This window comes from Onychostruthus taczanowskii, unplaced genomic scaffold (genome assembly GCF_017590055.1).
Source record: "Onychostruthus taczanowskii isolate IOZ18803 unplaced genomic scaffold, ASM1759005v1 scaffold38, whole genome shotgun sequence".
NCBI lineage: Eukaryota > Metazoa > Chordata > Aves > Passeriformes > Passeridae > Onychostruthus > Onychostruthus taczanowskii.
The window spans coordinates 5,977,519-5,993,884 of NW_024501237.1; the positions used below are offsets into that span (position 1 = coordinate 5,977,519).

Consider the following 16,366-nt stretch of genomic DNA (forward strand, 5'->3'; position numbering starts at 1 on the left):
GACAGTGAAGGATCTCACACTTCGAATGAAACAAAATGGAATGTTTGCTCTCTAGCTCACTGTCTTTCTGTGCATCTGAGGTTACAGCAAAAAGAGTAATTTTTGTTTATCACAGGCTGAAACAAACATTAGGGGTGACCTGCTGAGCAAACTGTAAAAAATGTTTGCTTTCTTCTACCTTTTGGGGGATGGATTCTGAAATCCATTGGATTGGTAAGAATATTTTCCTGCCTGAACATGCCCCCTGGAGCAGTGGAATCTCTCTCTGTACAGGCACTGCAGGTGGGTGGGCTGTGGGTGCAGAAAGACAAAAATGCTGTCCAGCTAAGTATTCATTTTTACTGTGAGGATATGGCAGGCATGGGGGTGGTCTTATGTTGCTGGAGGATTTACTAGGAGAGGCGTTGAGATTGCAGATGGATTTCCAACTTAGGTCTCTCCCTACCACTTGCAAAGATGGGGGTTTCATGCTTTATAGAGGGAACTCCCAAAAAAAGTAATTTGCAGCCTGCATTTAGGAGAGCTGGTCTCTGTGGATGATGAACATAGCACAAGAGAGTGAAACGGGACAGAGATCCAGTAATCAATTTAATACAGGCATTCATTACATTTAGTCCCTTTGTGCTGAAATGCTCAGGGCTGGAGAATAATCCTGGAGCAGCTGAAAATGGGGGTGTGGAGAGAAATCAGCAATATCACCATTTTTTATATATTTGGAAATTGAAAGGAGCTTAGACACACCACAGGATTTCAGCTGAGTTCCCAGTGGTCAGGGTTCCATGACCCACATTTTCTGTCTCAGCTGGTGGATGTGCTGTGGTCAAAGACATTGGGATTTTTAGCTAAGGGAATAATTTCTCTTAAAAACCTTCAGCTGGGCACTGCCAGGTCATTGCTCACTCACCCAGGAGGTAAAATGTACAGTACAACCCCACTCTGGGCATTCCTTGGTTCCAAACTGCTGTTCTGAATGCAGAGATACCCATCAGGTGCCCTCTTGACCCGGGATATGAAGTGCTTGAGCAGTGGTGCCTGCCATAACTTTCTTACAGACTTAAGTGCAATTGTGTACATTTACTACATGCTTTGCCTTAGGACTGTGTCTAATTTCTGTGGTTTGATATTTATCTTTGGTGTAATCAGTGTTCAAATTTCATCTACTATGAAATTTTATAGAGGTGCCCATCTTGCTTTTTTTTTTTTTTTAATGTTTTTTTCATCTTCATCAACTCAAAGCTACAGTAGAGCAGCTAAGTCCGTCCTGGAATGCTTTTAAGAGCTTTCAATAAAGGATTGGCTTCTAGGAACTGTGTCACTACAAATGGATTTTTCTTCTTCCACCGCATTGCCAACTACCAGAAAAGCTGCAGCTTCTCAAGCTGTCACAGCTGTCCTGTTAGCCCTGGGCCTCGGTGCTTGCCATAAACAGCTTCTGATAACCAAGGCTTTGGCTACAAAGACGCTCTCCCAGAGATAAGCAGTGCAAAGCACCTCCTGTCTCTGGGCTGTGCTGCACCAGGGTGTCACGTTCTAACTTGCTATTTCTGTCTCCCTGGGTGGCTGTCACGGTGAGCAATGCCAGCCTGTGACACAGGGCAAAGAAACAAATTCGGCCTCTGCAGGAAAATGTAGTTTTGCTGCTGCATGAATTCAACCTGCTCCATTACACTTGAAGAAACTATAAGGAAAAAGTAAGAGCTGAGGGTTTTAACTCAGATGCAGAAGTAACCCTGAGATCACTGGTATTTTTAGTTAATACAGCTTTTCACAGCTGGGCTCAAACCTATTTTACTTTCTCTCCCTTGAAGGCAGCAGCCTTGAATTCAATGAGGTCTTAGTTTCCTACAGCTGAGCTCCAGCATTTCTTTTCAGGAGCAGAGTCCTTTTTTGCTCTCCTTTGTTGCCAATCCACATCTCAGCTCAGTTTGGAGCTGATGAGCTCTTGGATATATGCCCATATCCCATGGTGGTCCTGTAATCACTGCTCACATGGGTAAATTTGGAGAGCTTGGGTGGTGTGTTGGAAAACCTGCTGGCCAGCTCTGCCCTTTCACAGGACTTGGGAAATGGCTCCCAGGCTTCTCTGCAGTTGGAGCATTCATCCTCTAATGAGCATCCCTGTGAGCTGCTGCTTTGTGAGAACAGGGCAGCAAAGCACCAGCAGCACCACAGTGGTTCCTTCCCCAGCTTCAAGATGGTCTGGGCAGAGCAGCCAAGCTTTAAGGAGAGCATAAAGCTCTCAGAACCTGGGCCTGGGAAGAGCTGGGAACTCTTCCGGAGCTCGTGTGAGCACCACCCCACGCACTCACCTGCACAGGATTTTCATCACTGCTGTTGGGCAGAGCCTTTTTACACCTGCCCCCAGCTCAGTGCTGGCAGTGGAAACACTCCCACCCAGACACTGTCTCTGCCCCTGCACCAGGGGCTCTGGTGCCCTCTGGTGCAGGCAGGATTGCATTTAGGTTCATCCATGACCAAGTTTTGGTGCCATTCCTTACAAATTGGCCTTTTTTGGGGGGCCGGGCCCACATTCAACGCAGTGCCACACAACTCTTCCCCAGGAAGACAGGGCAGGATTTGACTCCCAGCGCATCAGCCCTGTTCCTGGGCTTGCTTACCCCATCCTCCTGCCTACGTGGTGTGGTACAGTAACCTCACTACTGAATCAGATCTGTATCCTCACATGGAGATGTGTCCCACTGCCTTAAAAACACTAATGCACTTTATAGAGAACACCAAGCCTGGAAAGCAGCTCAGCCTCACTTTTCTGAACTGAGTTACTGCATCTGTCATGAAAGACAATTCGGTCACAGCAAATTGGCCACAACTTTGGTTTTACCTGCTAAATGGAATTCCTGGTCCCGGGCAGTGCTTCCACCTGGCAGGAACGGTGGTGGAGCCAGAGCTAAAGGCTGGGGCACTTGCAAGGAGCTGTGTCACTCAACAAGTGCCTCATTTCACTGCAAAACTGGCTGCTGGCCCAGCTGATGCCTGTTGGGATTTTACCAAGGGCCGGGACTGCACTTTCGCAGTCAAAAGGTCCATCACGATTGTGGGCTCCACCACTTCCCAGTGCTTGTTCCTGGCACCTCCGCTCTCCATCATGCCTGGAAAATGAGCTTGAAATATTGCATACAGTAACTGACCCAGCTGCACAGAGCAGCCTGGAGCTGCTGTTAGTAGGAAATCTCTCCCCAAAAAGAGTGGGAGGCAATGCTAGACCCCACAGCCCAGAGCTGGTATGGTTACCTGGCTGAGTGCTTCAGTAACATCCATCCATGACCTGCCCCCTGGCAGCAGGACACTCAGGCTGCAGCTGTCAAGTGTCTGCAGCTGCTGAGCAAAGTAACTCCCCCAAAACTGTTGAAGAGAAAGTTTTTTTTAGTGTGTTGAAAGATTTAAAATGTGGAAATGGCCGAGTGTGAAATACCTGAACCTTTGAAAAGTGGACATTACCATCCTATATAACCAAGACATGCCTAAGCAAGGCCATGGAAATGGCTTCTCTAACTCCCTCCTTTTCCACTGCCCTTGTCCAGCATGACTTAATTATTTTTTGTCTGCTTTCACTGTATTGGCAGAGCCTGTTCTTCTACGCACTGTCACATTCTGCTGTTGCAGCGTGGCAGGGTGCCAGGAATGCTGCAGCCTTCTTTGAGGCATCTCCTTCAGAAGTAAGGCCACGGGAACAGCCATTTCCAGTCCATGCACACGCCACAGATGGCTCAGCAGAGGAAAGCCAGGAAGGGTCTTTGCATGATACATTCCAGCCAGGGGTGTATCACACCCACCACACCAGAGGGACCAAAGACAGCACCGTGTGCTCTGCACAACTTAAGCGTGGGGTCAGTGACCAATGACCTGGGGGCACAGGGGCGGGCAAAGGGCAGCAACCTGTAGGGGGATGAGGGATGAGTAACTGGGGTGGGCGGTGTCAGCTGGCCAGTGGGGGAGGCAATCTGATGTGGATTGGCAGCAGTGCTGCCGAGCACCATGGGTTAAGTCTTCTCTATCAGCCTGGGTGGGGAAAGCTCTGTGATATCAGAGGATTCCACATTCTGCTGAATTCACACTCTACAACTTAAAGCAAAAAAGAACAAACTAAGGCACGTGATTTCATGCTGCACCATCATGAATGGGCATACTCACATTCAGAAAGCAAAACTGTGACAAGTAATAGAACCTTACTCCTCATGGTCACACAGAAAAATGTTACTCATTAGTTACCACTCCTGAGTTAAAAACGTTTATTCAACTGCAAATGACGTGTCTTTCCAACAAATGCAAACCATCTTTTTGGTGGTAAATAGCAGGTATTTATTTGAAATGAAAAAAAAAATACTTCAGTACCTGAACTATTGCATTTAATCATGTATTGTTGTAATCGTGTTACTCTACCTTTTTGCATTGGAGACAAATATACAATGAACATTCAGATATCACAGATTGCACACTAGATAGTAAATCGTCAGGCCTTTTACGTAACCACCAAAAAACAGATATTGGATTCTGCAATATAGTACAAAATTCCACACTCCAGTCTCAGCCAGTTATCTTCAATTTACTCCTGATGCTGTACAAATAAATGGCCATTTACCTAGGGCTTACAAGTTAATAACAGAACAAAAAAAATATACATTGCACTGACACAAAAAGTCAGCTGTGTTAATAGTCATGCAACAAGTAACCAAACTTGCTGAAATTAAAAATACTTTCTAAAAACAGTTTTAACTGCATAAGTATTTTATACACAGTTCATTTACCGAAACAAAAGGAGTCTTTAAATGATCCAAAGCAAATATAAGTTTCTACCAATTTTATACATAAGAAAGTGCAAAATAACTTACCTAAAGTGTTTTGCTATTGAACTGATGAATGTTGGCTGGAGGCAGCCAACCCCTCTCAAAAGCATGACATTACAGTTGCACACTACAAACGAATGTTAGGAGTACATGGATAAGTTTACTACAAAGAACAAGGCAGGAGAAGACATGTGAGGTACTTGCAGAGAATACAGTCCACTAATGTTAGTGTAAATGAGTATATTTTTGCTCAACAGATTTTTTACATGGAAAACAAAGCAAGTATTTGCATTAGAAGCTCGAATGAAATGGAAAAAAACCCCACTCCCACATGAACACCACAGTTGCCCACAGCACCAGCTGCCAAAGGGAATATGAGCAGGTGTGTTTGTCCCCCTCCGCCTCCAACAAGCAAAACCATGTTTTTTTGGGAACAGAACTAAGTCAGAGGGCTGTGGTGGTCTGCTTGCAAAATGTAAACTGGGCTTAGCCTGCACACTGCAGAATTTGTAAGGAATAAGGATTTCTTTAGTGCGCTGCCAGTGCCGCAGGCACGAACAACACCCGTACAACGCATGTGGCGACAGCCCCACCCTCAGGACCCCACAGCAGGACTCTGTCCTGGCTGCAGTGCTGGACCACATCAGTGCTGTTGTCATAGCCTTGCTTTTATTAGGGTTTAACAATGTGGCTGTACAAGCTGCAGTCCACAGAGAAGAAGGCTTCCTTAAATTTGGGGATGATTTGGAAATCTGGAGGCAAGGGGAGAAAAACTGTGGACTCAAAGGCATTTAAGAGTTGTCAAAACAGCCTTTTCTTCAAACAGAAAATGTTAAGGCCACTAGCCTGTCTTCTGAACTATGCTGGTTTTGCATCATTTTGGGAAGGGTGAAGGCAACGTTAGAGAGAACAGCTGAACACAGAAATTCCAGTGCTCTGCACATGCTTACCCAGAACCTCTTCCTGTTTTAGGGTCAAATCTTCCAGGTAGCCAGTAGTCAGTGTGGCTACTTGACCATCACTCTTTGGATCCAAAATTTGGGTCAGCTAAGCTCAACAAACCTGCATTTACTCAACAGTGTGCAAGGGCTATAGAGAAGCCTTTCTGCTCATTTGGGGACCTAGTATACATACCTAAACAGGAATATATCTCATTTTACAGACCAGCACATACATAATAAACAAACAAGTATCAAAATACATATTTAACCTTCAGTGCATAAACATGTGATACCAGGGTAAATAGTAAGTGGTCAGAATTAACAAACTATTCACTGCTAAAAGCTCAAATCAAGAGAAGGCAGGGGTGCCCCCACAGTGCCAGGGACCCTCTGGAAGGAGCTCAGCCCAATAGAGAGGGCCTGGAATTTTTGATGGTGCAATTCCAACAACAATGCTGGTTTTAAGGATTTGCTGTCCCAGGGCCAGAGCCTGCCCAAGTCATTCCAAGTGAAGGATAATCTCATCCCTTTGAGTGACAACATTCACTCAAGTACTGCGAGAGCCACCTGTCTTCTGTTGGCCTGGGTCATATCCTTACCTCTGTTTAAAAGAATCCATTGTGAATATACCTAGCTCTAGATCAGTTTGTCACCCTTTTACAAAATATATACACATATGTCAAAAAACAAAAACAAACCGACCACCAGCCTGCCTGCTGCCCTCCCTCTACCCCTTTGCCCAAACAAAAACCCATTGGCAAGACCTCATGCAGAAATTAAGTCCATGGGCCTATCCCAATGCACGTGCTCCAATCCCAGCAGATATCAGTGTCTCTACTTCATCCCACATGTAGTGCAAAATAAATGACAGAGTAGTAAAAAAATACTGCAATTAAATTAATATTGAAACTTAAAAACCATAATGGAAATCTACTGCTGTCCTCAAGCTGATGGTGTGTGCTGAAAGACAAAGAGAGCTCCAAGGAGCATTTCTGACATGACCAAGATCACCCTGCTTTAGAGCAATGCCTGTTGTTACAAAAAGGTTTTTTGCAGAGAAGCTATGGGACAACAGCAGTTCAATTTTATGCACAAGGAATTAATTCTGTACCTATATGCAAAAGCCAATTGCTATTGACTAAAGAAGGTAAAAGCTGGTTCTTGCACCGCATGAATCAGCTGCTAATGAACATTAAGTAATTAACAAAACTGTAGCTCTGACATATGTATAAAAGAGGCCTTATTAAATATGAACAACACTGAGGTGGTAAATATTTTGGTATAAAACGCAACACAAGTGTACAATTTAGTTCCTGGTTATCTTACAGCTAGAATAAAATACTCCAAGTTCCTATTCTCAAAAATGTTTTCTTTTGAAAAAATCTGTGTAATTCTATGAATAGCCTCACTTAAATTAAGATACTGTGGGCAACTGAAAGAACAAACATGCACAGACTGGATTTTTAACAGAAAAACACATAATGCCTTTGAGTTTTCTGTTTTTCTTTTTTTGTTTTTTTTTTTTTTTTTTTTTTTTTGTTTGTTTTTTAACATTCATATTTAAATTGATAGATGAGATAAAGATGCCACACAAAGTACAGTGGTTAATCTGAAGTCCCATGTAACAGGCAGTTAAGTTCATATTTAGATAAAAAGGCCGTTATACCTATTTACAATATACACAGTTGCTTGCGAAGAAGGCAGATTTACAACTATCTTCTAAAAAGCCTTGCCCTCCCTCCCCCCAGTTAAGATGACTAACTCTACAAAAACAAGACAAGAAGGGATGTTTAGGATAAGTGAGGATTTTTGCAACAACCACCCCAGCGTGGGCTCAGGGGCTGCCAGTTCTGTTGGATTTATGGTTATTAACCATGTCTTCCTGGGCCTTGCTCTTCTCCTTACGCTGTTCGCCTCGTCTGCCTTCTGTCAACACAAACCAATGCAATGATCCCTTTTTACTCTTAGTGCTTAGAATGCAGTATAAACATAAGTGTAAACAGACAATATTCCAATTCCTTCCGATGCTCTCACTGGTTCCTGGAGTGACAGCGGGGCTGGATGAGGTTTGCCAGGCCCCCATCAATTTCTAGGCCCCTCCTCTGAGCCCCGCTCGTGCTGCAGATTGTAGAAGCAGTTCTGGCACACCCTGACCGGAGATGAAATCTTCAGCCGTTTGATTTCTGACTGAAACCGGCTGCACCTGTGGAGAATAAACAACCATCACTGAATGCAGGTCCTCCCCATTTCTACCCATTTTCTGACGAGTTGTGGGAATTATCACCACGACTTCAAACACCAGAAAACTGTCCTAACTCACCTTGACAGGGAGATGCAATGCAGTGTGGCAGAAGCAGAATTTAACTCAAATGGTCACCACAGAGTCAATGCAATGAGACTGTGTGACAGATAGCTCAACAACAGCTGTTGTCACCAGTTTAGACTCAGATCAAACTAGAAATATCATCTCTGACCCAGTGGATCAGAGATGAGACTTGCACTTCAGTTTGTGGGTAAGGAGAGCTCACAAACATCCTCTGTGTCATGAGTTTTGTCTAAGGCTACCTGCTAGTGGTCCCTAAATCAGCATCCTCACAGTCCTGCACACAGTTTAGGCAGCCTCAGTGTTTGACAACAGTTCTGTGGTATTTCACAGCTTTACCCCACCTAAAATCCTGTATGGAAAAAAGCCCAGGGGAGGCTGTTGGCTGCTTACTTCTGGCAGAACAGCTGTCCGCAGTTCCTGCAGTGGTGCCGCCTCTCGGTGAGTGAGAAGCGCACGGTGCAGCCCGAGCAGCTATCGCCGCCCTCGTCCTTCACCCAGTGGTCGGCCGCGGACCGGCCCGGCTGATCGCTCACCGACCAGCTGAACACCCTGCCCCGGCCGTCCCCGATCAGGATCCTGCTGTGATCCCTGCAAGGAAAAGCAAAAGCATTCCTGCAACAACTCTGGCACGGTAACGCACAAGCATCGATGCCTGATTTTACATGGCAGAGCATAAAATGATCAAGCACTGGTGTGGTGACTAACGCCCCGACTGCCCTGCTCTAACTGAGAAAGGGGGCTGTGACACTCTGTGTAACACAGTGCAGCTGAACAGGTCTCCCTCTCTTTAGTGCTTTTATCTCAGTCCTTGAAGAAGGCTACCCCGAACAGAAGCACCACAGAACAGAGTTATAAACAGTGGCACTTCTTCCTGCTGACAACAGCCAAAAATGTTTAAAGTCGTCATGTGCGAGCTACTCACTTGGAGATGCCGAGCGCAGTGATTTCTGCTGGGTGTGCGTTGTCCTTGCGATCAAACGCCGTGTGCATAGTTAGTTTGCTTCTGAACACCAGCTGACGCTCCCATCTGTATCCTACAAAGGAGTGGGAAGTTGGAGGGGATATGAGCAAATTTGCTTTTCTCATTTTTGTTCTCTCCTCCCCCAACATACTTGTAACTGCAACTTTGCAACAAGAGCACAATCTCCCTCAGAGATTAAAGTTTTTCTCTTTTTCTATAACATTTCACTTAGGAATAAAACAGGGCTGTGCACAGTTTCTTTTACCTGGTTTGAGCTTGCTGTAGTGCCGTGCTTCGGCATAGCTGGGGTGGGGGTGGTTAACCTGAGCATGGGGATGCATTTTTGCTTGACCCTCCGAATAATTCACAAAGATAAATCCATCTTTCTCATCCAAGCTGAGCTGGTCTGACCAACGCCTGGAGTCATCAGAGCCACTGTCTGCTGACCATGCTGCTGCTGCTCTGGCTGACGATGACCGAGGCCTGTGGCTGGTGCTGCTTGGCTGGCTCTGGCTCTCCTGCACTTTTGTGTCCTGGCCTATGCAAGCATCGTCTGCCTCAGAGTCACTGCTGTCCTCTTCATGGGCTTCCTGCCCTGGATTGGCACAACAGGGGACAAGGCACTGTTAGTGAACCTGGTTATGGCCTGAGCTTTTCCTTATTCTGCTGCTGCGCTGCCTGCAACCCAACGGGCACCAGCTGCTGACAGAGGGACACTGCATGCAGGCATCTCAGAGCCTTTTCAGAGATTCAGCTCCTGCCACAAATCACACCATTCCTATCTTTTGCACTTTTCTCTGTTTTGCCAGAGAATGACACGCTGAAGCTATTTCCTACAGCAGTCTCTCTGATGAAGGCTATGATAGACAGAAGGAGTAAGAACTCCAGAAACACTCAAGCTGGCAAATCCTTTCAGCAAAACTTACACAAGTAAGCACAGTCAGCTATGCAGAAACTCTGACTGAAAAACATGATGCAGACTTGTTAATAACAAGACTTGTTAACACAAAAGAGGAATTAACAAAGACATTTATACTCCAAGTGACACTGAAAATAACCAAAAGTTGTATTTATATAATAACTTATGAGTATCACGAGATTCAGATCCTAATCCAGATCACATCTTCAATATGAAGAGTGCAGGAGGAAGACGAGATGGCTAAAAGAAACAGTCATAATGCATAGAGCAAAAGCTTCCAAGAACAGAAAGGGATATCATTGCTTGTCTTGTTTAAGCTGTTCAATCAGTAGATTTAACTCAGCTGTTGTGCTATAATTCCACTTCATACTAAAAAATATCTAGCTTTTGGACAATCCATTGAGCATGCCAACAGCCGAAACAAACCCAGAGAGAAGTTCCACCTTCACAGAACAAAAAGCTACGACGGGCAACATTTTTCTTGCTCATAGCAACAAGAAACTACCTTAAGTAAGGTAGTGAACACAGAACTCGGATACTCTGTTCATTGTGCCCACTGGATGTCCACTGCCTTTTGAGATAAAATCTCCATCACCTCATTCTGCACTGTATAACCACAGGACTTGACCTACCTATAGCAAAGATCTGATACAAAGGGAAATACCAAACACTTGTCAGGAGACATACCTATCTGTGCGTCCTGACAGTCCTCTTGCATTTCCAGCATCTCCACAGGCTCTGGAGCTGGTGTTTCTGGTACTTGTAAAAACTCCATCCGCCAGAACTGCAGGGACAGGGGATAAGCAGAGTGGCACTTACTGAACTCTTGGCTTTTTCCTGAGCTACTTGAAGAGTTAAAATTGCTTAGTAGAACTGTGTATTCGCACTGGTAGCATGAAAGGCAGGTCACATCTCCATACTAAGCTCTGTTTTTGAGGACTAGAAACTGTAAGAGGACATCTGTGTTCGTGCCTGAATCCACTCTACACAGCTGTCCAACCAGCAGACTCTGCATCCAAAAGTACTGAAAATTTGATTAGACTTGTAGCGATCTGAGATGACACTAAGTTTCTCTTTTCTTTCTAGCCAAGCCAAATGAGTTGTCTCAAGGTGTGTGAAATTAAAATGGTGAACCAAAACGGTAGTCTTCATACCTATGAAAGCTAGTGACCAAAACAGAGCAGGAAAGAAAATGTATGCTCTGCTGACTATTGCTGGTTACCATATCCCAATGTGGACATCAAAAAAGGAGGAGCTGTTCAGGTGAAATTCCCAGGTAAAGCAGGACTGCTTTTGGTCCTGGTCAGGACACTGTGTTGTCCTGGACAGGTATGACTTTTCTAAATACTACCACCACCAAGGCATAAGCTTTATTTTCCAGGCAGTGATTCCTGGTACTTACCCGGACAACTCCGTCCGAGTGCCCCGTTACGATGACATTCTGGGTGTCCCACTCATTCATTTCTGACACAAAACAACACATAATTTGCTGGCTTCGGCCAGTGAAGGTGTTTACACTTGCAGTAGGGCTGCCATTAATGCTCCACACGTGGATGTAAGTGCCAGCACATGATACAATGTCTCCCTGCAAAGAAAAATAACACCTCCAGATTTCAATACAAAGGTGCAGGCATTCTTCAGCAAAAATATAAGTCAAGTTCATTTATAAGTCAAGTTGCAAGGCTGGCACTTTTCAGGAAGTTCTATTCAAGGGGCATCTGGCCAGCTGAAGAAACCTTTAGGATTAAACCATTTTTTTTTGTTTTAAATTCTACCTAGAAAACCACACTTAGTAGCAACCTATTTGTTCTATTTACAGCACAGAATGAGTTGACCAATTCCTCCACTATTCATAACATAACAATCCAACAGCCTATTTTTAGTACTTTCAGTTTCCAAAGACTGCCCATGCTGACATTGCTCTTTTTCACAAATATGTACCACCTTAAATTTCATTTGCTTCCTCATTGGGAACAGTCCAAACTAGCGCAGAGGAAAACAGGAGCTGCAGTCTAAAGCACTGCAGCACTACAGCCAGACCAACAGCTAATAAACTATACTTGCAACACCCTGCTTGCATTACAGCCCTCTCTTGTCTTGATTTTAACCACTGCATCTGCTCCAGCTGCAACAGGGTCCATCCAGCCTTGATGGCCATGCATGGGAGCTGGAAAAATGGTGACTTGTAACTCACAGGACCACCGGGTATGTCTGTTTCCACTACAACTGGCACTGCATTGTCACCCCAGTTTCCTTTAAGTTCAGCATAAGACAAGAGAAGCCAACCAAGGTCACGTATCAAAAGCTCTTCTTAGCTCCTGTGGCAGATCTGGCAGCTCACTTGGAATGTCACATTAATTACACTGCTTCTGGCATTGTTAATAAATAACCTCTTCTGAGCTCAAGCCACTCGGCGTGGAATGCACCTATGTAGGGTTCTACACAAATGACACAAATTATTCCTAAACCAGTTGTTAATCAGTTTTCAGATGAGTTATACAAGTTCTGCCAAATTAACAGGAGAGCCTAGTGGTTTTTTTCCTTTGGTTTAATGATTTCCAGCTCTTGCTACTGTTCCCACTGCAGCCTGGTGGATGGAGTTTGGCTCTCACCGTTAATTCATTTATACAGAGTGCTGAAATTGGAGCCCTGTGCCCTCGGAGCTGTGTCAGGAAGGAAAGCTTATTCAGATCCCAGATGATGCAGGTGCGATCCCGGGATCCACTCACAATTATGTGATACGCTAGTGATGCCGTTAAGCATGTGACAGTGTCAGTGTGACCGAGCAGTGCCTGCAAAACAAGTCAGGAGCAAAAGTGGGAATCAGCAAAGAGCACAAAAATTCCACATCAAATCCTCTTACCGGAAAGATTCAGATAACGTAACCAGAATATTCCATCAGAAGATGCAGCCACCTTATAAGTCTTCAGTTGATAACTATTTCCATAACTGAAAATGGTAAAAGTAACATTTTTTCCCATTTAAAAAGAGCTCTGACAAAACAAAATTTCAAGGGTCTAATGTTACAGATCCTTCCACTGAAGAAAACCCCATTCTGCATCAGCAGCCTGTTTATAAGGTCAGAAAGTGTTCCAGGCTGCACCTGAAATTACATCCTGACTCCTACAGTAACTGCTGATGACTAAGAGAAGACAAAAGAGACAAGAAAGAGTTGCAGCCAAAAAAAAGCAAAGTCAGTTGGAAGGAGGAGAAAAGTATGAACATCTACTCATATTAGGCCCTACTTTTACATTTAGGCTTCATCTAACTATTGGAAAAAGAGTCTGAAATACAGTCAGATTACTGCACCTTACTCAGTTAAAATGAAAGTTGCTGAATACAGTAAATGTATTCAAATATACTGCCCCAAAATTTAAGATACGGTGTTCTATCATGTACAGTTTTAAAGTAAAACACTTCAGAAAAGCAGCTTTGGACAGTTGATTACTGCACAAGGAAAGTTACTGAATAATTCTCTAAATTTCTTTTCATAAATTTGAGGGAAAGACTTCTTCTAAAAAACAGTCCTTCTATTGAGATGCTAATGAAACAGTAACACAACCTATAACAATGATACACAGCTGCTAGAATATCTTGACTTAGTTGTGGTTGGGTTTTTTTGGTTACATTTGTTAGGTTTGTTTTTTCTTTAGTAAACACACAAAACTTACTCTGCACTTAGCTGCAGCTGACTTTAAAGCATGGGTGCTTGTTTTAGATTAAAAAGTGCTATAATTAAAGTAATTTTTTTTTAAAAAGAGGAAAATTAACCTTTAAGGCAGCCTCCTTTTATGTCCTTCCTGACACAGTTTTTAGATGGAGGTATTACACATCTGCTACAAATGATCATTTGTACATTTGTACAAAGCAGCTCATTTCACAAAACTCACTTAATTTTGTTAACATCGCAATCAAATTCCCTTTGTCTCCAGAAAGCTCCTGGTGATCCACTGTTCTTAAAAACAATGCAATTTTAAAGATGCATTTTGCCCATTTTCAATGCAGATCACTATCACAACTACTCCATTCTCCAGAGATCTGCTGGATTCATGGTTTCAAAGGTGGGCAACACCCATTACACAATTACTTTGATCTTATAACATTCCTTTACAGCTTTATTGTATTTTACCTGTTTCAGTGTGAGGGCTTTAGCTTTTTCTTTGGAGACACCCATTTCCCACACACACACTGCTGTGCTTGTTCCTCCAGTGATAACTAATTTGGGGTTGGGGCAAATGGCACACAGGATCTGACCCCATTCTGACAAGCATTCATAAACAATCACAGCCTAAAATACAGAAAACAAAGAATTACTTGCAGAACTAGCACTTTGTAGGATAAAAAATAAAAACATGGCTGCCACTTTGCACTCATTAGGTCACTAAGACCTGGTAAAAAACTATTATGAGTTAATGTTATTCTGCCAGCATCCTGGTGAAGACCCTCAAGAGGGAGCAAAAAAAAAAAATAAAATCTGATGCAGCAGAAGATTATTTCATTCACTTGTGAAATAAATGTCCATTGTTATGTTTTTTTCACTACTGAGTACTGATTGCTGGCACAAATTTCAGATTACAAACCTTGTCTGACTCATAGGTACCCAGTCGGCAGCTGAGGTCTGCATAGCCCCAAGCAAATGTTTTATTCCACGTGGGCGGGATGAGAACCTTGTTCTGCTCTACTGCCAGAATGCCTTTATCAGTACACACGATCTGCCCCACAGGCTCCTTGAGCTCTGAAAGAGAAGATGGGGTTATGTTTTATTGCTGGGAGAGACAAATACTATCTGATCCTTTTAAGTACCTGCTGCTCTTCCAAAGCAAGGTCTCTGTACTGGCTATTTATACATTCTTTGCATCGGCTGCAGTGATGGCAACTTTTGCTCCATTCCTAACAAATGCAGAGCCAAATATAGATTAGAGCTTTCTAATTTCCTGACTTAAGAGTCTTCTCTCTAAGCCCTGCTATGCCCCATTTAATAGAATGTCCTTCTCTCCTTACAGCAGGGAGCCACAGACTGCTTTACAGAAATCCCTGTATAGCATTTACCGGCCTTGCAGACAATTAAGTTTTGTTCACTGTCAGATTTTGTCCAAATAAAAAAACACTTTCTTTTGTCTCAGTGCAGCTACCAACACCATACTTTCCTGCCAACATTCCTTAGTATTTCTCAGCACTTTGATAAATAATCCTTTTGCTGTGAAAATCACAAAAACAGAGGCTATCACAGGCCCAGAAACAACGTATTCTGAATGTTGTTTTTTAAAATTCAAATTCATAAAGAGGTGCTTGGGCTGCATTTTATCCCTTTATTTTAAAAAATGTCATATTAAACTGGTGTATCTAGTGTTTCCCAGGTTCCTTTGAAGTAGCTAAGAACATAATCATACAGCATTAGGATATTTTGAATTTGTCTCTCACAAAACTATGGGCAGTAAGGATATTGGAAGGAAGAAAAAGATGGAAAAGTATGAACTTGCTGAAACTCTGAATGCCTGGGCAACGAAACAGCAATAACTACTGTGAGTTTAAAGCTTACCTTTCACTGGGGCAAGAGATGGCCGCAGGTTGTCCAAATGATGGAAAAAAATCTTGTCACCTGTGGAACCAGGGGGCACAGAGGTTCCCACAGCCTCTCCATTCAGACGGCTTCTAACACGCTTTGGTGGGTGGGGTTTTTTGAAGAGCTGAAATTCATAAAGAAACTAATGATCATCAAAAATTACAGGTTTACAAGGGCACTAGCTTCAAAAGATCATAAATGCACCCAATATGTCTTCTAAAAATTCTGCAGGTAAGCAAATGCTGTACTGCTCTCAGTATTCACTAACAACTCATGGTGAACAGTTCAAAAACCTTCAACAAACAATATGAAAACCAACAAGGAGCAAAGTTGCTCTGCTCCCTCAGGCCGTGGCATCTCAGTACCCTCATGAGAGCCCTCTTCCAAACACACCACCAGCTCTGCAATGTTCTGCATCATAACTTTTTAAAATATAAATCCAAACTGCCAGGCACATTACTAGTGGAAGAGATGGGACAAAGAAGATGCATGTTACATTGTGCAGGAAAGGAGTGCAAAAATCCACAGCAGCCAGGTCACTGAGAGAGCCTGCCCTGGATCCCCCATGGAAAATAACAGAGGGAAACAGCAAAACTCCACAGTTACATAAAAATGTGCTCCAAGAGCACTCACCATCAACAAGACCTTAAGGAAGTTTTGACTTTCCCCAGTTTACTGCAGTCTATTTCCTCCAGCAAAGCATCATGCAATTCCTGGTAGATTTCATCACAACTTTGTACCTAACAGGCATCTGAGGATGCAGGCAGAGCTCTGGACTCAGCTGCAGTGCTCTTCTATTGCCCTGCCCTCTGCCCCAGTCCTTGTCTGTCCATCTGGCTTTAGCTGGGCCACGT

The 16,366-nt window shown here is 43.6% G+C and overlaps 1 protein-coding gene across 6 annotated transcripts in view; it reads right to left on the reverse strand.

Annotated features, from left to right (window-relative positions):
• Positions 1-4,293: 4,293 nt before the first annotated feature.
• The window catches only part of WDFY3 (WD repeat and FYVE domain containing 3), a 153,282-nt gene continuing 141,209 nt past the window's right edge, over positions 4,294-16,366 (reverse strand). For all 6 annotated transcript variants that reach the window (XM_041411900.1, XM_041411904.1, XM_041411903.1 and 3 more), the window contains 10 exons: positions 15,489-15,636; positions 14,530-14,684; positions 14,079-14,237; positions 12,562-12,741; positions 11,352-11,534; positions 10,637-10,733; positions 9,296-9,625; positions 8,992-9,103; positions 8,460-8,657; positions 4,294-7,946 (listed from right to left, as the gene is read on the reverse strand). In XM_041411900.1, the coding sequence (XP_041267834.1) occupies positions 7,826-7,946; positions 8,460-8,657; positions 8,992-9,103; positions 9,296-9,625; positions 10,637-10,733; positions 11,352-11,534; positions 12,562-12,741; positions 14,079-14,237; positions 14,530-14,684; positions 15,489-15,636 (1,683 nt within the window). In that variant the 3' untranslated portion in view covers positions 4,294-7,825. The remainder of the gene's footprint in view (positions 7,947-8,459; positions 8,658-8,991; positions 9,104-9,295; positions 9,626-10,636; positions 10,734-11,351; positions 11,535-12,561; positions 12,742-14,078; positions 14,238-14,529; positions 14,685-15,488; positions 15,637-16,366) is intronic.